This window comes from Eschrichtius robustus, chromosome 5 (genome assembly GCF_028021215.1).
Source record: "Eschrichtius robustus isolate mEscRob2 chromosome 5, mEscRob2.pri, whole genome shotgun sequence".
NCBI classification, from domain to species: domain Eukaryota; kingdom Metazoa; phylum Chordata; class Mammalia; order Artiodactyla; family Eschrichtiidae; genus Eschrichtius; species Eschrichtius robustus.
Window position 1 is genome coordinate 88,671,144 of NC_090828.1, and position 21,514 is coordinate 88,692,657.

At 36.9% G+C, this 21,514-nt stretch overlaps 1 protein-coding gene across 1 annotated transcript in view; it reads left to right on the plus strand.

The window, feature by feature from the left end:
- LRP1B (LDL receptor related protein 1B) overlaps window positions 1-21,514 on the plus strand; it is a 1,676,205-nt gene that overhangs the window by 148,891 nt on the left and 1,505,800 nt on the right. The window contains exon 3 of the mRNA XM_068543688.1: window positions 5,174-5,296. Within this exon, the coding sequence (XP_068399789.1) occupies window positions 5,174-5,296 (123 nt within the window). The remainder of the gene's footprint in view (window positions 1-5,173; window positions 5,297-21,514) is intronic.

Genomic DNA, 21,514 nt, shown 5'->3' on the forward strand with positions numbered 1-21,514 from the left:
TTCGGAGCCTCCAGTCTCTCTTCCTTCAGTGGCACCTTTCCCTCAGCGTACAGGTCTACCCCATCTTATTATAATTCATCATACTTGAACTTGGTCACTGGTGACCCCCTTCCTCGATCCATTCTTAAAATTTTCCATGATTTTAGTGCATCCTCTTTCCCCTTGACCTTATTCTCTTGTATCTCTGGCTAAACTTTCTGTCTCCTCTGTCTCCTTGACTGACCTACTCTTACTTTGCTGCCTTTCTCTCTCTGTCTCTGTCTTTCCCTCTTCCCCCACCTCACTTTAATTTCATCTAAATCTATTCCTATGCTTTTCACTGTCTTCTTACAGCTCCAGTTCTTTTCTGTGTTTTCAGTTTTGATCTTTCTCCTGAATTTCAGACTTCAATGTGTCACTGTCTATTGCATATTTATTCTTGGAAGTCTCCCAAGCACCTCATAGTCAGTATATTCCAAAAAAACTGTTGCAAAGTCATACTTTTGAGGCCAGAGATCTGAGTTTAAGATCCTGACATTCAAGGAGATGGTAGAAAGATATCTGACTTATTTCCTTATCAAATAGTCTTGAAACTCCATTTCACCAACACATGTATCCGCACAACTACTCTCTTTCACCCCCGTTATTGCAATAACATCCTAGTTGACCTGCCTACTTCTACCTTCACTTAACTGCACTCTATTTTCAACACAGTACCTGGGGTGATCCTTTAAAAAAGAAAGTCAGTTAGATTGTGTCTCTCTACTCAGAACATTCCAATGGTTTCCCATCTTGATTTTTAGTAAAACTAGAAGCCTTCATCCGCCAACCTCTGCCCCATATTCCTTGATTCCCTGACCTCAATTCTTACACTTTCACGTTTTCTCCAGCCACTCAGACTTCCTTAGTGTTCCTTCAGTTTGCTGGGCTCCCTCTTGCCACAGGTTCTTTCTTTTTTAATTAATTTTTATTGGAGTACAGTTGATTTACAATGTTGTGTTAGTTTCAGGTGTACAGCAAAGTGAATCAGTTATACATATACATATATCCACTATTTTTTTAGATTCTTTTCCCATATAGGCCATTATAGAGTACTGAGTAGAGTTCCCTGTGCTATACAGTAGGTCCTTTTAGTTATCTATTTTATATATACTAGTGTATATATGTCAATCCCAATCTCCCAATTTACCCCCCCCCCACTTTCCCCCTTGGTAACCATACGTTTGTTTTCTACATCTGTGACTCTGTTTCTGTTTTGTAAGTAAGTTCACTTGTACCATTTTTTTTAGATCCCACATATAAGTGATATCATATGATATTTGTCTTTCTCTATCTGACTGACTTCAGTCGGTGTGATAATCTCTAGGTCCCTCCATGTTGTTGCAAATGGCATTATTTCATTCCTTTTTGTGGCTGAGTAATATTCCATTGTATAAATGATGGAGAGGGTGTGGAGAAAAGGGAACCCTCCTACATTGGTGGGAATGTAAATTGGTGCAGCCACTATGGAGAACAGTATGGAGTTTCCTTAAAAAACTAAAAATAGAGCTACCATATGATCCAGCAATCCTACTCCTGGGCATATATCCAGAGAAAACCATAATTCAAAAGGACACATGCACCCCAATGTTCATTGCAGCACCATTTACAATAGCCTAGACATGGAAGCAACCTAAATGGATTGATGGAGAAATGGTAAAGAAGATGTAGTACATATATAAAATGGAATATTGCCAGAGGTTCTTAACACATGACCTTTTATTCAAATGGATGTCACTCTCACCTTCTATAAGCCTTTATTAAATGTCACATTCTCTGTGACACATTCTCTGACCACCTATTTAAAATTGTATGTCCACCCCCCGACCCTGGTCTTCAACCCTTAATCCCCATCTCTGTTTTATTTTTCTCCATATTGTTTATCTTCTAATATACTTTACAATTAACAAGTGTTTATTTTGTTTCTGTTTCTATCCTCCACTGTAACGGAAGCTCCATGATGGCAGGGGATTCTGCTTTGTTTTCCTCACTATTGTATCCTCAGTCCCTAGAACATAGTAGAAGCTCAGTGATATTTGTTGAATAAATAAATGAATGAACAAATTAAGATATCATGGGGGAACTGCTTTTTGAGCTGCATAGCACTATAAAAATACTAATTATTCCTACTATTATTATTCCACTGCCCCCATGACAAGGGTCACATACACATTCACTCTCACATGTACAATATCTTCTCTTTTTTTCCCCATCTCTATGTCCTATCTTGGTTTTGAGACACCATCTAATCAATTTTTGAGGCTATTTACTTGGAGGCATATTTGAATCTTTCAACTATTTAGTCACTAATTCCTAACTCTTATATTAGATCATTTGGAGCACAGTCTCCATTTTAGTCCCCACTACTTTACCCCAATCATCTTAAACTTTTCTCTAGACAATTGCAGTAGTCTCCTCACAGGTGACTTTGCAGTTTATTTTAACATGAATACCATTTCTTAAGTAATTTTCCGTGGCCTCAAATTATCTACAAAATGCTTCCTGTGGTACTCAAGGTTCTTCAATACTAACCCTGACCTTTTTTTTTTTTTTTTTTTTGCTTTTGGCTGTGTTGGGTCTTTGTTGCTGCACACGGGCTTTCTCTAGCTGCAGAGAGCAAGGGCTACTCTTCGTTGCCATGCATGGGCTTCTCATTGCAGCGGCTTCTCTTGTTGCGGAGCATGGGGTGTAGGTGTGCGGTCTTCAGTAGTTGTGGCACATGGGCTCAGTAGTTGTGGCTCACGGACTCTAGAGCACAGGTTCAGGAGTTGTGCGCACGGGCTTTGTTGCTCCGCGGCATGTGGCATCTTCCTGGACCAGGGCTCTAACCCGTGTCCTCTGCATTGGCAGGCGGATTCTTAACCACTGCTCCACCAGGGAAGTCCCTGACCTATGTTTTTGAGACACTATTTTTCAGCACTATAAATTGTTCTGTTGGCCCTTTTTATTTCTTTATACTTCAACAAATACTTGTTGATTATTTACTGAGACAGACACTATACAGTGGCATTTAGCAAGACACCATCTCTTTTCCCATTTCCTTATAGCAATTGGTTATAGTTTGGGAAGAATGAAGGAAGAGAAAACCTAGCATCTCAAAATCATAGATCAAATGCAGACTAGCTATAGGTACAATGAGCAGTCATTCTGATTTTTCTGGAATAGACTTGGTTTATACTTGTTGCCCCAGTGTAATTATTAATGTCTTCCTTCACCCTCAGAACTCTCCCCATTTGGTAATAAATCATATAGTCTCTGTCTATAAGCAAAAATAATTTGAATTTTCTCATGTGCTCTTTCCCTATGTTAACTACAAAGGTTACATGACTGTCTAAAGCAAAATTTAAGTCCCTTTCCTCTAACACCAGGACATACTTATAAATATCACACATAATGTTTGGTGGAGAAAAATCTAGATGGATCTTATAACCTGAATGTCATTTCAACTTTAGTATAAAACATTTGTCTCAAATGCATTTTAACAATTACTGCCTTAGCAATTTTTATTACTCTACCTCTTGTCTGAAATGTCCTATATTTACTCTCCATTTATCCATAGCCTACCCACGTTTAAAATCATACTTATATCCCCAGACTTTTCTTTGTATTGGTATCCATCTATCTCTACCTGTGATCTCTCCTTTTAGCAGTTATTTTCTAAATCACTTATTTGGCAACTTTTGGTATACAATGTACTTTTTTTTTCCTTTGGGATCTGTTGGTGTAAGTAGTCTGACTGAATCTTTCAAGACAAAGACTGAGACTTATACATCTTTGATTCTATAGCACCAACTCTAAGGCCAAATTCAGAGTATGCACAAACAACCTAATGTGAAAAAAACCCAACAATAATTATGATAGCAGTGGTAATGAGTGTGGTATTGATGGTGTATAATAAAGTAAAATATATGAATTTTCAAAAAATATCATACTGAGAGTAGGAAGCATTAATTATAGATTAAAGATGTGTGTTTGTGTGTGTGTGTGTGTCTGTGGATGTATTTGTGTATTTGTAAAGTATATTTGTTTTAAGTTATTTTGGGGTCAGGGGAAGAGGTTGAGGGAGAGAAAGGAAAGACATACTATATTTTATCAAGTGATTAAGTTGAAGATGTGCCATCATTTTGTAGATTGCTAAGGGAAAAAGGCTAATTAAGCTATGGTGTAATGCTTTCGTATCACTTAGAATATGCATTTGGTATATATTGAAAGACATATTTACTGATGGATTTCTTTGATGTTGGATCATTCTTGTATATACATAACAAAGAATAAGTGATATCAAATGTCTAACACTCCTAACACTCCTTCACACTCTGAGGTCATCAATTGTAAGAAACATTTCTATTTCAGACATGTTTTAAAATACTTTTTAAAAAGAAATATTTTGTTGAATGGACTTATAGGGCATAAGTAAGAATATTGCAAAAAACAACATCTGATGAGTTTACTAGGACCTGAGGAAAGGCAACAGATCCTAAATATTCTGAAACAATGGAAGGAAAATAATGGACTTTTTGAATACAATCAAATGTAGAAACCTGAGTTAGAACAAAGCTTTATGGGATTTTACTTTCACCCTCACTGTCCAGTAGCAGAAACTGTCAATTGGAAAGTTGTAGTGAAAAAAGGAAAAATATATTATGATATTGGGTATCTAATAGAGGTAAAGGCATGAAGCTCTAGCATAAGGTTGGATAGTTAAGAACTAAATACTAAGAGATGGAGTTTACGTACAAGGTTTAATTTTTATTGCTGATTTTTCATTGTCTTGGAGCAGAGGAGGAAACTAAAATTTTTCTGCTCAAGAACTTCTGCTTTGGATCAACATCTTCTATAAAACCTGCTTGCTGGGATACCTACATGCCTTATCTGATATGAGGAAGCCTCTAGTCCTAAACGCAAACAGAATTCTTAACTATTTTCAGGAGAGATTGTGTGACACCACAACAAAGTTAAGTCCATCAGAATTGAGTGTTTGAGCTGAGTGGATAAAATTAAGAAAAATAATTGGTTTAGCTTTGTTGCTGAACAGAAAATGTGGACCACATTCATAGACCTTTTATGCATTGCCTTCTCACATTTCATCTTTGTACTGCTCTTGTGTTCATGTTCAGATCATTCATATTTTATTTTGAAACATTTTCATTTTCAGATCAGCAGTTGTGTGATCCTGGTGAATTTCTTTGCCACGATCACGTGACTTGTGTCTCCCAGAGCTGGCTGTGTGATGGGGACCCTGACTGCCCTGATGATTCAGACGAATCTTTAGATACCTGTGAGTAGAAAGGTTCTCATGCCATTCGGATTTACCTTACATGTGAAACTAAATGTCAGCTGTTTTCACAGATGACTGCTGTTCCCGTTTATTCTTTTTTTCCCAAATAGCCTAAAAACTTAAAACCTTTTGTTTGTGTGTCCTTTAAAATGACTATGTGAATGAGAGCATAAAATGCAGTTTTGTCGTGTGAATTAACTTATGAAGGGAAGAAAATGCAAGGTTATTTCAATGTGATTGTGTTACTCCTAGAAAAAAATTTACTTGAAGAGAAAAAGATCCTTTAAAACACAGCGCTGAGAGGGAATAAGATCCTCTCCAATAATTTATCTCATACATTTTGAGACAGAGGAGCATATAGAAGGAATAATGAACTAATCAAGCTTTAGCTCCCATATTATATCTATTAATATCTAGGGCACTACACAAATGATTGAAAGTGTTTTCTTTTGCACCTGAAACATAGAAACTACATTTATCCATCCATGCAGTGAGGATCTTTGACTTTATAATATCAGATTCAGAACTCTTAATACACATGAGTCCTAATTGTAATTGTACTACTGTGTCTAACTTGGAGTCCATTAAGGGTTTTGCCCATGTGAAAAATACCACTAAATCAAAATTGTAAATAATAACAGGACGGCAGCTAAATCTGCTACACTTTCTTTTAAATACCCACTGTTGTAAGGAGTATGAAGAGTCCCCTAAATTTTCATATTGATATTTCCAGCATAGCTAATATCAGTTTTTACTCCCCACGCAAACAGGTATGTCAGCTTACCAGGATCATCCTCAAAGCAACTACATAGTTCTGTGAAGTCAACATGAAAAAAGAAAAATCCACCACTCTTATTGCTTGATATTGTAGAGATAATAATTATTGGTTCCATTTTCCACTTTTATCTACTTGTTTATAAGTCTTATAGATGGAACCAATATAAGTTTTGATGAAAATCTTGGTGATAGAAAGCAGAAGCAATGCTTATTCACTTTCTTCACGTTTGCTAGTGTTTTTAAAGTTTCTCAACATATGGGTACTTGAATATTTGCATTAATTGCCTTTTTTCAATTTGAACAGATCACTTTTTTGATAGTAAGAGGTTGTAGTTGTTTACTACATTTCTAATTTTCACCAATTTCATCAGTTTAATTCTGAAAACCTTTACGAGACCCCTATAGCATAGATAAGGTTCTAGGCATGATAAGAGGAAAAAGTATATTAATAGGAAAATACTCTAGTGGATAAATAAAATCTGATAAATCCATACAAAGGAATATTATTTAACAATAAAAAAAGACTGAAGTACTTATACATGCTACATGGATAAATCTTGAAAATATTATGTGAAGGAAAAGAAGCCAGGCACAAAAGACCACATATTTTATGATTCCATTCATATGAAATATCCCAATAGGCAAATCTAAAGAGACAGAAAGTAGATAAGTGGTTGCCAGTGGCCAGTGGGGTGGAGGGGAATGAGGAATGTCTGCTAATGAGTATGGGGTCTCTTTGGAGGTGATGAAGTGTTCTAAAATTAGATTGCAGTGATGGTTGCACAACTCTGTTAATGTATTTAAATACATTGAACTGTGCATATTAAATGGGTGAATTGTATGGTAGGTGAATTATACCTTAACAAAGTTGTTTAAAAATGGAAAATAAGGAGAAGAATCTCAAAATTATGCGAATGGATGCAGATGGTATAGTAATGTGAAAAGACAACAGTAACAAAATACCCCACCCATGAAATATATAAGTAGTTGGACTACATTTCATCTGTATAAGTAGTGGGACTTAACACTGTTTAAGCCTTCCCCTATTTAAGTGCCACAGAAGAGTTTTCTTCTCGTTAGATGCAAGGAACGATCGCCATGGCATAATCGGACTAAAAAGTTAAATTTTTGAGTTTTGGAGTCTTGCATTTTTGCCCTGATCCTACTATCAAATTCCTGATGGGAAACATGACAGAGACATGAGAGAGATTTGCAGAATCCATACGTAGGAAGGCAGGTTGAAGGAGAAATGCCCGGAACTTGTACCTGGCACAGTGCAAAAGTGATTGAGAAGAAAAGGCTGTGTGGTCTGTCTAGGCAGGAGTTCCCTTCATGCTTTTGAGTAATAGAGAATAATGATGCTCCCTTTGTACTCAGGAGGGGGATTAGTGGGAGAATCAGGCTGGAGAGGATCTATGGTACAGAGGAGGCACAAGGACCTTGGTGGTCAAAACTCAAACCCAAAGAGGAAAGAGACCCCAAAGTGAATGCCAAAGTGGGTGGATGACTGTATTCCACTCCCCCTCCCATGCCGGCTCTGTGCTTCTAGGAACATGGCCAATACCTAGCAGGGCCACGGCAGTCAGCTAGACTTGTGTTTGCTGGCCAGCATCTGCCCTGATTGATTGCGCTTCTGTTCTTAATGGTCAGTGTCTCGACCACAATGCTAGAAAATATTTTGAATATCCATCTTGCCCAGAAGGTAGACACCACCTTGTGTTCGGGGGAAAAAGGTAGGTCCTTCAATTCACAGAGATTAGGGGCTTTGGCGGACTGAAGCTTCAAATTAGGAATTACATGTGGGTTAATTAAAAGAGAGAGAGATTTTCCTCTTATCTAGTTTTTAAAATGAAACTCATACCTTCTCAAGATATTTTTGGCAGTTTTTAAGTATACAGTTAGTTTCCTCGATAAAATTTGGTGAGTTCAGTTTTAAAATGTTTTCCCATTTTGGCCATTCTTATTCTACTCTCGGGCATCAAAATTGCTGAATATCCTCAAGAGCAACAGTAAAAAAAAATTCTTATTTCAATGTAGCAACATAACAAAGAAAGAAAAATACTCATTTTTTTTTTAACCTGGGTGTTTAATCTGAGTAACATGTTTGGATCCACATTTAATTTGCCTGTTTCAGATAAGTGGTTTCAGTACTAACTGAAATCTGGACAAGCATAGAGAAAAAGCTTTATGAAAAAATCAGACTTTTTCAAATTTAAATTTCTCAATCCAGATGTTCACAATTACCATTTTCCCTAATCATAGTGCTTTGTAATGTGTTGTTTTATAACATTCATATGCAGTCATCACTGATCTACATAAAATAATTGCATAATTTGATAATTATATGAATGTATATACATTCAATGTGAAAGATAAATACTAGAAATCAAAAACCTTGCAGATTGATTCTTAAGAAGGATAATTTTGTGCTCAGTGTATGAACAAAAGTATGTTATCATATTTGATCTGAAGACAAAGTATGTTGTACCTACAAAATATTAGATGAAAACCACTGATGCAATGCACTTATTTTTCCTAAATCCACTTAGCCTTTAAAATGATAAGAGGACCAATATAGCATAGAATTTATTATGACATCGTGAAAGCTCTGCCATGACAAAATTCTAACAGGAAAAAAGTGGATATTGTCGAGGAGGAGGAAAAGCTTTACTTGTGAGAGGCTGATGACCAAAATGCTTTAGAAGATAAACATGCCTACAGAAAAACAAAGAAAGTGAAAATCAAATGAAATTGAGGTATTTGGGGATCTGAGAGGTTAACAGGCACATATTTTCTCTCTTCTGTGTTTGTTTAGGCCCAGGTTGTAGGGGTATTTTCTACTATTTATGGGGCAGAAGTGAGATTTCACTAACAGCAATCCAAGGCCAAAGAAACCCCTCTTGAATGGGGTTGATTTACCACTAAGCTGACTGCATGTTGAGATGACTTTTCTAAAATATGAAATTAGAGAAATTTAATAATTTGTATCCTTACCGTTGAATATGAGAAATGGTTCTTTAGCCTTATATTACAAATGAAAGTCTTTATTTCGCTACATTATTTGAAGTAATTTGTTAAGGGTCTAAATGGCTAACCATCTTTTAGGTCCTATGAGGCAATGAGAGGAGAAAATCAGGAAAAATCACCATCTTTCTACACAGTGCTTTCAATCCAGTTGTAAGTCTAGCATTTTGTATGATGAGAATTAAAGTGAATAGTAGAAATGTTATCTGTGGAATGAAAACTTGGTACCCCCTGTGACAGGGAAGTCTTCCTGAAAGGTGCTTTTATTCCAAGGTATTCAATACATAATTCCTTCTAGGATTTTCTGTTGAATGCTTAATGATACTTCCTTTCCAACAATCAGTTTCAGCAGATGTGTGATATTTTTTGGCAATCTGATGTGTATATACTTAAAACTAGATTCCTCCTTTTAAGTCAGGAAAGTATTTGTTCTGCTCTTTCTCCTTCTTCTTTATTGCCCTCCACTACCCCCCTTCCGAAAACCATGTAGAGAGTCCTTCTACTATAGATCATGTTGTGGATATGATGACTCTTTGACTAACCAGGGAGTATAAAAATGACATTATAGGAGGGTAAGATTTGCAACCTGGATACAGTAAGTCCCCTACATGGAAACCTTCAAGTTGTGAACTTTCAAAGATGAGGACGTGCCTTCACGTGGCCAATCATGGTAAGTTAGTTCACGTGTTTGGCATACATTGTGACGTGAGTGCATCCTCTACAAGTGGTTGTGCTTTTGTGTACTGTACAGTACTGTATAGAGTACAGTAGTACAGTATCTTTGTTTCAAGTCCAGGATGTCCAGAAGCAAGCGTAAAAGCAGTGGTAATGTAGCTGGTACTGCTAAGAATCACCAAGAGAGACAGGAGGAAGAAGAAGTAACTGAAAAACCAAAGAGATTCACGGCGCAGGAAATAGCAAGGGGATTTTCTTTATTTGAGAAGGCACTGTTAGTTTTTGAGGCAAAGGACCAGAACGTAGAACAGTACACGGAGGTTACAACAGCTGTTCAGGATGCAATCCAGTGCTACCATGTCATCTATGATGAGAAATAAAGAGCTACTACCCAGACATCCCTGGATTGTTTTTTCAAAAAGGTAGATAGAATTGAATCCAGCAAGGAACCAGAACCTGTGCCATCAACGTCAGGTGTGAGTGAAATTGCAGCTTGCCCTCCATGTCCTACTGCTGACGATCCTTCAGCTCTACCAATTCCCACCTCCTCTCCCTCCTCCAGTCAGTAACTCTTCCTGCCTGTTCGCTCGATGCCAGCCCCTGTATGCAAGCTATTGTACTGTATGATACTGTGCTTTTCAAGGTATTGTACTGTAAGATTAAAAATGTTTTCTTTATTTTTTGCATATTATTTGTGTGAAAAATATTATAAACCTATTACAGTACAGTACTATATAGCCAATTGTGTTAGTTGGGTACCTAGGCTAACTTCGTTGGACTTACGAACAAATTGGACTTTCAAATGCGCTCTCAGAACGGAACTTGTCCGTATGCAGGGGACTTACTGTAGTTGTTATAATAATTTTCATATTGCCTCTACTCTGTCCTGTCCTTCTGCAAGGATCAGCAAACTTTTTCTGTAAAAGACCATACAGTACATATTTTAGGATTCCTGAGCTTATGTCATCTCTGTTGCATATTCTTCTTTGTTTTTATTTGTTTGTAAAATAGTTAAAATGGAAAAACAAGCAAACAAACATCCTTAGTTTACACTCTGTGCAAAAACAGTCCACAGACTGGGTTTATCTTGCAGGTTGTAGTTTGCCAAACCCTACTGCAGTGTCCTAGCTAAGCCGTGTGCACTGTACTGCTGCAGAGGTGGGGCCGTGTCCGGGTACTGCAACCACAGGGAACAGCAAACTGGGCAAAGTGGAAGAATGGGGCATAGAGCTGTGTGTGTACCCACTCCCACACAGTGCCAGACTCGGGCACAATGGCATTCTCTGCAAAAGCTGGCTTCTTTCTTCTATTTTTGCACATCTCCTTACGTGTTAAGATTGCATTTGAGCATAAGGGACAGACACAGGAGCTCAAACAAATAAGGGTTTACTTTTCTCATATAAAAAGGTGCAAAAGTGGACAATCCAGGATTGATATGGCAGCTCCAGAATGACACCAGGCTTCCTCTACCTTTATTCTCTGCCACTCTTAGCATGGAGCTGTCAGTCTTTTAGCCACAGTAGGGCTTTTCCGCCTTCCCCAGGAGATAATTCCATTTCGGCCAGAGAGAAGGGAAAGAAAAAAAAGAAACAGCAAGTGCCAGCTGAGTCTATCTGTTTGTCAGGAGAATAGTAACTTTTACAGAAAGCAAACTCAGTAGGTTTCTTGCTTAGATCTCCTTTGCCAGAACTGATCACCTAAGGTATGGGACAATGAGTATTTCCACAGGGCTTTCCAAAATAAGATCTGTGGTTCCGCTAGTAAAGAAAAAGGGGAGACTAGATATTGGGCGAGAAGAGGCCCCAGGTAGCATGTGCCACAGTGTCTCTTCACTCCTTTTCCTCTCTTCATCCACTGAGGAGAGGTGGCAGGCACAGTGCATGATCAGGGCTTCTGAATCCCAGATGCTTGACACCAAAGCCAGTTCCTCCAGGTGAATATCTTTGCTCTTGTGCAACAAACTTAGTCATTCCGGGTCTCCATTACCTTATCTGTACAATGGGCATGATAGTACCTACCTCACAGTAAAGTGCTTAGAATAGTGCCTGTTCCAGAGGAAGAGCCCCTCTCCACCCAGCACCCCCTCCCTGTATTCCATATGCCAGAGCTCTGACCAAGCACCTTACCCTGAGGGTCTTTTGATAGAGCACGCTAATTGCCCCCTCTCCCATTCTTACTGAAGATTGGCTTTATTCTCTAAGGTTATGGCTAGCAATAGGGTTAATTTACCACATACACTAATTCAAGAGAAGTTATTAACAGTTTTTAATAATTAAGAATATTACACTCAAGCATTAAGACAAATAATGTGTCGACATTATTTGGGGACAGATGGCTTTTCCTAAGAACTCTTCCAAAGACATCCTGTTGATGAATTCGCTAAAGTTAAAATATATGGCTAAAAAACACATTAATGAATAGTATTATTTAATCAACATTGCAGTCCTGAAATGTGGCTGTTATCTCATTTTAAGAAATGAGGAAACTGAGTTTACGGTCTTTCTATGCCCTCTAAGTTGGCTGTTATCGGTGAAAGCAGAGTTTGCATTTCTTTCAACTTGCCCTTCTTTTTATAAATACTCAGGAAAGGAAGAATCTAACTCCTAAAAGGAAGCCTTAGGCCACCTAATTTAAAAATATGATGTCATTTGAAAAACATAGATGCTATCCCAACAGTTATATCACACTGACTTTGGAGGTGATCAGTTCTAATTGAATAATTCAGTAAGCACACCATGTCTCCTGGGTAATAGGAATAGAAGCATTTGTGAAAAATGAAAATGGCTGTAAGTTATTAGGGTTAGATATGCCTCTGCATGAATTGACCATTGCTTTGACTGCATTTCCATTGTTGTAGGATTTTAAGCTTTATTTAGATAGGAGGATATTAATGAACTCCTTATATACATACACTGACCTTTCCCCTAGGGTATAAGGTAGAAATCCTTTTACAATTTCCTTCTAAACTTTCTTTCTTTAACAGAGGTCAGAGAAATAAAACAAAAATTCAGGTGGGAGGTTATTAGCAAACAGATACTGCCCTTTAAAAATAAATAGCAGAATAGGGCACTGAAAGTAGACTATAGGAACAATAAAATGAATGGAAATATGGTCCTTGTTTCTAACTAATAGTGATTTAGAGGTCACTTTGCAATGAGCTAATATATGAGAGCCACAAAGCTAAGCTTTTCGTTAGGAAGAGAAGCTGAAATGATCTTACAGATTAAAGGGAGAGCATATGAGGCCCATGAGGGCAGTTTATGTCTCTTTCAATTCTTTTTTGTTTTGCCCTTCATTTTATTCTGAGGCTTCCCTCTTTTGCAATGAAGAGGCAAGAAACACTGACCCTTCTTTAGTAATAAAGAGACTTCCACTTATGAGTTGATATGAAGGGGAGACAGGAAGGTGAGGAACAGTATAATTGTGAATTGAAAGGGCCTGTCTAAGGTTGGTTCATTTCCCCAGCACAGTGGGGACGGGATGGAGGGTGACATTTCCCTTCATCCTGCCCTGCAATGTGCTAACGGGTCTCTGAAAGTTTGCCTCTGCAATTTTAAGCAAGTTTGATTGGAGGCATAGGTGATAAAACTGAGTGCACCACGATTCACAGAAGCGGAGCAAGACCAGCATGGCAAAAGGCCTCTCTCTTCTTTAAGAAGTCACTGCTTGTTGGTTTTCTGATCCAAGTTCACAGGTCATAGGATCCAAGTTCACAGGTCATAGAACAAGTTCCAGGTTCTCAGCCTGGACTGGAAATTATAGGCAATGAAAACTTTGAAATGATATCAGATAAAGGGGATTAAATAAAATTATTGAATTCTAGAGGCAACTCTGATAAAATCTCCTTGGCTTAAGGGATGAGGTACAGTAAACAAATGGTCTGGCAGGGCTCTATTGGGACAAAGCTGAAGGCTGAGCAAGGAGCCTCCTCAGAAATGATTCAATCCATCATTTATCCACAACTAATCTAGCATTTGGGGTTGGGGATGAAGGCTTCTTACCTTTCATGGGTGAGCAAATTTCTTCCCAGAGGAGATTTTATTCTTTATAGTCAGTGTATAAAATTTACATTTGACTTTCACTCAGAAGTGCTTCTGAAATGACATATTTTGCTAAATGAAGCACTGAAGGCTGTTTTGTTCTACGAACTTATTTTAATGGCAATGTCTTTTTTCTCTCTCCCTTCCCCCCATCTTATATTATTTCTTCCCTGAAAGCAGAATATAAAACCCTACTATAATATGCCTATGGAATTCTCAGTAGGACAAAAAGTATCATCCTTCTACTAATTGCTGTATTGGCCCATTTCAGTTTTAGGCAGAATAATTGACTTTGGGTTGAATATTTTCAATTAAAATCTCTGTAACGTTAGCCTTTTTTGATTTGGAGGACGGGAGAAATTGCTTGCAAAGAGTAAAGTTCATGAGAAGATGGGTAAAAATAGGGCTTAGGTGGAAGGATACCAATTCAGTAAAGGTGGCTTATAGCAGTCTACTCATCTTGCAGGGTTTTTTTGTTTGTTCGTTTGTTTTACTTTTCTGAAAAATGATGCCTTGGGAGGGAAAGGTTTGACCTTATTCTTTGGTCAACCAAGGATCAGATACGAAAGGGGAGAATCAGCTTGCACAGATCTTTCTGGGTATTAAGCAGCAAGAAAGAAAACAAACTAGTAAATACTTCTCAACAACTCTGATGGAATTGCCAAGAGAAAAGTAATTATTAATAAAAAACTTCTTGTCTTAGACTTCAGCATACAGTCATAAGACTAATAATTTCAATCTTCCAAAAATAGTAATTATAGAAAGGACTTATACTTGTATAGCACTTTGATAATTTAAGGACATGTACATTAGAATCAATAAATATCCTTTGACATAGTACCTATTTTTTTGAGAAAAATAAGCCAGGTATTATGGCCATAAAAAAAATAAGAAATCCAAAGCACAAACAGGTTGCTTGGTCAAGAGTCTCATAGCTAATGGGTAACAAGGCTAAAATTGGAATCCAGAAATTGCATTTCCTAACTTTCTGTTATAGCATCAGTTATGGGCTGAATTGCACCCCTCAATATTCACATGTTGAAACCCTAAAATTATACCATTGCAGAATGTAATTGTACTTGTTGCTAGGGGCTTAAAAGAGGTAAATTAAGTAAAAATGAGGTCATTAGAGTGGGTCCTTATCCCATCTGACTGGTGTCTTATAAGAAGGGGAAATTTGGACACACTGAGGGACACTGGGGTGCTTGTGCACAGAGAGAAGGTCATAGGAAGAGGCAATTAGCTATTGATGAATTAGCTAAAGATAAAATATATGGCTAAAAAACACATTAATGAATAGTATTATTTAATCAACATTGCAGTCCTGAAATGTAGCTGTTATCTCATTTTAAGAAATGAGGAAACTGAGTTTACGGTCTTTCTATGCCCTCTAAGTTGGCTGTTATCGGTGAAAGCAGAGTTTGCATTTCTTTCAACTTGCCCTTCTTTTTATAAATACTCAGGAAAGGAAGAATCTAACTCCTAAAAGGAAGCCTTAGGCCACCTAATTTAAAAATATGATGTCATTTGAAAAACATAGATGCTATCCCAACAGTTATATCACACTGACTTTGGAGGTGATCAGTTCTAATTGAATAATTCAGTAAACACACCCTGGAGGGTGGAGATCTGCAGTCCAAGAAGGCCTTGGGGGAAACTAACCCCGGCAACATCTTGATCTCGGACTTTTGGCGTCAGCACTGAGAGGAAATAAATTTCTGTTGTTTAAGCCACTTAGTCTATGGTATTTTGTTATGGCAGACCTAGCAGATTAATATAGCATCCTACTATATGTCTATTACACTTCCATGTTTTTTATATTAATATAAAGAATACTGCAACAATTTAAAAATTCCTCCTTTTCCTTGGAGATATATACTGACTACCAGAGTACTGAAATTATAGGCTTTATTTAGAGATATGAAATGAAATCACCAGTTTTTGATGAAATAAAAGGCCCATTCCTACAGCAGTGGTCTTAACCCTCTAAGAATGCCTGATTTGATCACATAGTGCAATTCTTATACAAATGAAAAAACATTTTTTTAATAAAAAATCAATAGATAATTACTACAGATTATTTTTTTCAAATATTTATGGATGATGGGTTGCTCCAAAATTTAAAAAAAGTAGTTTTGCCTTAATCCTTCCTGCTGGTGATCTAGAACACTCATTTAGTGGTGCAGTTGGTGGCCATCTCCGCAATGCTACGTATTTGCAACACAAAAGACAAACTCGGATTGATGACTTAACTACCATTATTTTCTGAGGGAAACAGTAGAAATTCATAAGTGGTGTATACTAGTCATAGCGTGCATACTAGTAATATTATATATTAGGTTGCTGTAATCTATATTAGATTGTTACAGTTGTTGACTCTCAATTGATAATTGGGTTAGGCAATAAAATAGATGTAATCTGATAGTTAAAATAATGCTTCTTTCTCCACATGGGACTTTGGGGAATTTTGTTACATTTTACTTCCAAATTTGCACATATTAGACAGTTCGATTATTTAAAATAAATGGCATACTATATATTTTCACTTAAGGAGTAAAGAGAATTTTGTTACCAAACTAGAATTCCCATAATGTATTGGTGCATTTTCTTTAAGAAAACCAGAATGTAATCAATCAGCAGCTATTTACTGAAGAACTACTGTGTTCAAGGTGCTTACTAAGCATGGTCCTTCAACCATTTTTTCCATGCCTTACCACGTGCCAGGGCTTTCACCTATGCTAATTTAGTTTCTATCCTGGTAAAATCATACTAATTTCATATTAAAGAAGATGTTTATGAGAAAGATAAGGATGACAATTACTGGCACAAAATATATGGTTAATATGGACCAGATGTTGTGCTGTGACCCTTATGTGGATTATATCCTTTGATCCTGACAACAGCCCTGAGCGGGACATCGGGTACAGTTGTTCAGGTTGTGCAAGGCATCAGGGTGACATAAATAATGCAGACAGCATGGGTATATATATTTTCCTACAAATGGAAATAAATGATCTTTGGAAGGGAGCAGTGTTTTCTAATTTGCGTGAAGGCACTCTGTGAGCTAATGGTGGCCTCTCTATGACACTAATCATGGTCAGCTTTTATAGAGGATAAAAATAAAGCATGAGAGAAGTTACTTGCTAGAGGTCCTAAAGCAATTATGTGACAGAGCTACAGTTGAACACTGTACCATGCTGTATAGCCTCCTAGTTGACGTAAATGAGGTTCAGAGACGTTAAATAGATTCCACTAACATTCCCCCTTAGTGAAGACCAGACTTTCATACATGCCTATCTCACATAACATTTAAGTTGGCGTTTAAGTTGGCATCCTGTACATAATCCATCTATCTATCTATATATGTATCTACCAATGTATCTATGTATCTATCTATTAAATTTATGCATAACAAATTTTAATTGAGTGACTACTATGTAATAGGTCCTGTGATAGATGTTGGGAATGACAAGATAAATATGCTAAAGATGGAAGACATATTGTAACAACTGAGAGAGGATTTTACTTATCTCTTTTATCCAACTCTAAAGGATATACAAATGTGTATATATTACTGTACTAATAATTTTAAAAGGTATATGGGTTAACATTTGTATATGCATGTATATGAATTTTATGTGTGTGCATATACACAAAATGAATCTGGAAAAAAATAATATTCTCTTCACCATTCTTCCTCACACAGACAAACAAAACACACATATTCACTCTAATTTAAAAACACATTGTTGCGAATTCCCTGGCAGTCCAGTGGTTAGGACTCGGCACTTTCACTGCCAAGGCCTGGGTTCTATCTCTGGTTGGGGAACTAAGGTCCCACAAGCCGCAGGGCATGCCCCGCCCCAAAAAATAAAAAATAAAAACACACTGATGAGGATAACTGAGTAGATTATGAGATTATCAGTTTTCTATTGCTATATAATTAATTACCACAGATTTAGCATGTCAAAATAACACCCATTTCTTATCGCACAATTCCATAGATGAGAAGTCTAGTTAGGATCAAATGGGTTCTCTGCTTAAAGTTTCACAAGGCAGAAATCAAGGTATTCCTAAGGCTGGGCTCTTAACTGGAGGGCCTGAGAAAGAATCCGCTTCCAAGCTCATTTAAGTTGTTGGCTGAATTTAGTTTCTTGTGGTTGTAGGACTGGGAGCACAATTTCTTGGTGGTCTTCAGCCTCAACCTTTGACAACCAAGGGCCACCCACATTTCTTGGCAGGGGACCCTGTCCATTTTCAAAGCCAGCAATATGTTGAAGCTCCCTCATGATTCATGTGCTCAATCCCTGACTTCCTCCTCTGCAACCAGATGGAAAACACCTTCTGCTTTTAAACACCTTGTGTGATTAGATTAAGAAGACGTGGATAATTTCCTTTTGCCGTATAAGGCAATATAATCCTGGAGTGATATCTCATCATATTCACAGGTTCCACTGACATTCAAAACAGAAGGGGTTATACAAGGAGGAGAGTCAATGAGAGTGATTCTTAGAATTCTGAGTAATACAGTGTATTCGTGGGTTAGGGCTGCCATAACAAAATACCATAGACTTTCGGTTTAAATTTAAAATATATATATATTTCCTCATAGTTCTGGAGGCTACAAGTTCAAGTTCAAGGTGTGGGCAGCCTTGGTTTCATTCTGAGGCCTCTCTCCTTGGCTTGTAAATGGCCATCTTCCTCTCATGTTGTTACATGGTCTTCCCCCTGTGTGTGTCTGTGTCCTAATCTCTTCTTATAAAGACACCAGTCATATTGGATTCACGCCCACCTGTATGACCAAATTTTACCCTAATTACCTCTTAAAGGTTCTGTCTCCAAACACTCTCACACTCTGAGGTACTGAGGGGTGGGTGAGGATTTCAACATATAAATTTGGGGAGGATGCAATTCAACTTACAACACACAAGATGATTTTGCTTCTTTTTCGATTATAGTTCATCTAATGAATGTAAATTATTTGTTCAAAAAGTTGAATTACCTTCTTCCCTCCACTTCTTACTGTGAAAAATTTCAAGCTGACAGAAAAGTTGAAAGAATAGTATAGTAAATACCTATATACCCTGGATTTATCAACCCTTAACATTTTGTGACATTTGCTTTATCTTTTTCTCTCTGTCTGAATTGTGTATAGATGTTTGGAATGTTTACCCACATATACATATATATGTTCACATATGACTTTTGCTGAACCATTTAAATAAGTTGTAGACATCATGACATTTTATCCTGAAATGATTCTAAGAACAAGGCATGCTCTTATATAACTATAATACCATCATCACACCCATGAAATTTGACTTTGATATAATATCCCATCCATATTCAGCTTTCTCCAACTGTCCCTAAAACATCATTTGCAGTTATTTTTTGCCCAATCCAGGACCCAACCAAGAATAATGAATCACATGGCTCTTCAGTCTTCACTAATCCAGAATATTTTCCAACTTTTCTTTTGTCTGTTATGGCATTGACATTTTCCTGTAGAATGTCACAGAATCTGAATTTTTCTATTTATGTTCTTAGACTAGACTCAGAGTAAGTATTTTGCCAAGAATACACTATAGGTCATGACATACATTTCCAACTGTGTTAAATCAGAAGATAGGTCAGTTTGATGAAAGCTTGATAACATGGTTACCAAAACGGAATTACAACAGAATGTTTGCCAAAACATAAGGTACACCTCTGAACTATACAGCTAAGAAGTTTAACATAGCAGAGTCTTTTCCAGTCTTAACTAGTCCATCAGAAAAAAGACTTAGAAAAGGATTAAAATTAAGAGCTTAAAATCATGAGATAGTCTCATGTTATTTGAACTTGAAAATAGAAATCAGCTGAAGAATGAGGCTTTAAGTTTGGACTTTGTATGACTTGAGTTGTATCACTCACCCTTAAAAAAATCTAATTTTGGTTTTTCAAGTTTCTCTATGTATAGCGAAGTATGAATGAAGCATAGAATTACTGTCACTTCCATTTAAGTAACAAATATTATAAATCCCACATTACATTGTTAACATCCTTAAGGACAGGCATCTTTTCCACTCTTTTATATCCATACATTGTTCTGCACACAGTGAGCAGCACATATATTTTTGTCTGTCAGACATCTGAAAGGTGACTATGTAGGTAGGCAGTTTATATATATATATACACTGATTATATATTTATGATTACTTTCAAAGTCAAACTTTATCAGTTTATTTGAATAGTTACCTTATTTAGGGAATGCATGAGTTATAGAATTATATCCAATATGACTTAATAAGTTTACACCATTGCTTTATAACCTGCTTTCTTCACATAAATAAGGGAAAAGCTCCTTGAGACAGGAGAGAGCCTACCATTTACAAATTTTTTTATCCAATCTTTCTTTTACTGCTGTCAACAAGTTTTTTATATTCAGTTAAGTGGTTCACCAATGAAATAATTGAGTGTAGCATTTCAAAAGGGAAAGTAAAAGTGACCCTGAAGAATGTATTAGCATTTAACACACACACAAAAATTCCTCCCAGGGTTAGTCATTATGTAAGGCACTACACTTTGGTGTGAGAGAAAATATTTGAATCTGTTTTACAACTGCAAGTGCAGGAGAAAATGTTTGCAAGTGGAGAAACTTATAAAATAACCATTTCTGTTATGTTTGTCACCTGTCAGGATTTCATCCCAATGGAGTAGTGATGACTCCACATTCCCACTGGAACCTTGTCACATGTCATCCAAGTTTAAAAAAAAAATGGTATCTATAGGTTCAGTTTGAAGTTGAGGTTATAAAAAAAGAAAGAAAAAGACAACAATAACACCAACACTAGTTAGAAAAAGCCCAGCTATAAGAGCATCCAAATTAAGGCAAAGCAGGTCAGACACATTCTGACAATGTTAAACCAAAATGCAGTTTATAAATTCAACAAGATATTAATGATTCTTTACTGCATTGATGGGTGTGTGTTTGGAAACACTTGACCTCTGAGGTAAGTGGATTCTTGCAGATGTGAATGTGGAATTTCTGCACTCTGATTGGAATCAAATAATTGAGTTTACATTACTGCTCAACTCTTTTTCTGGTTATCTTTAAGTATTTCCTCCACTGATGAATAGGAATATAAATACATAATAAGTTTGTTTTGTTTCAAAATTTTGGGGCTTGATGAATATTTGAGAGAGTGTGAGAATTTGCTATTCCTCAAAAATAGAACTGATTTAATAAATTAGATATAGATTAGTTCTAGGTTCAAGGAATCACAGTGATCAGATTGGCTGTCTAGGATGTACTCTTAAATGGCGAAGACTGGCTTCTGTTTAAGATTTAATCGAAGATAAATTGGATCTGGTCAAACCACCATGAGCCACAGCCTTCGTGATGGGGATTTAGACTGCCAGGTTCTTATTAAATTTTGCTTCAAGATGGATTTTTGCTCCTATCATTCTTTGCTTCTTAAGAGTAATATGTTGATTTCCTGGGCACTTATAGATGCTAGGAACTGAAATAGGTTCAGACTACATAATCTCCAGATGAAAAACTAAAAACTAATAACTACAGTTCAGTGAGGTAAAGCAACTGGCTTGAGGACACATAGTGAATAAATCTCAGACCTGTGACTGAAATTTACATACCCTTGACTTGCGCCCTCTTTTTCTTTTCTTTTCAATTTGCATGTGTGCCTCCCAGTAATATAGTTCT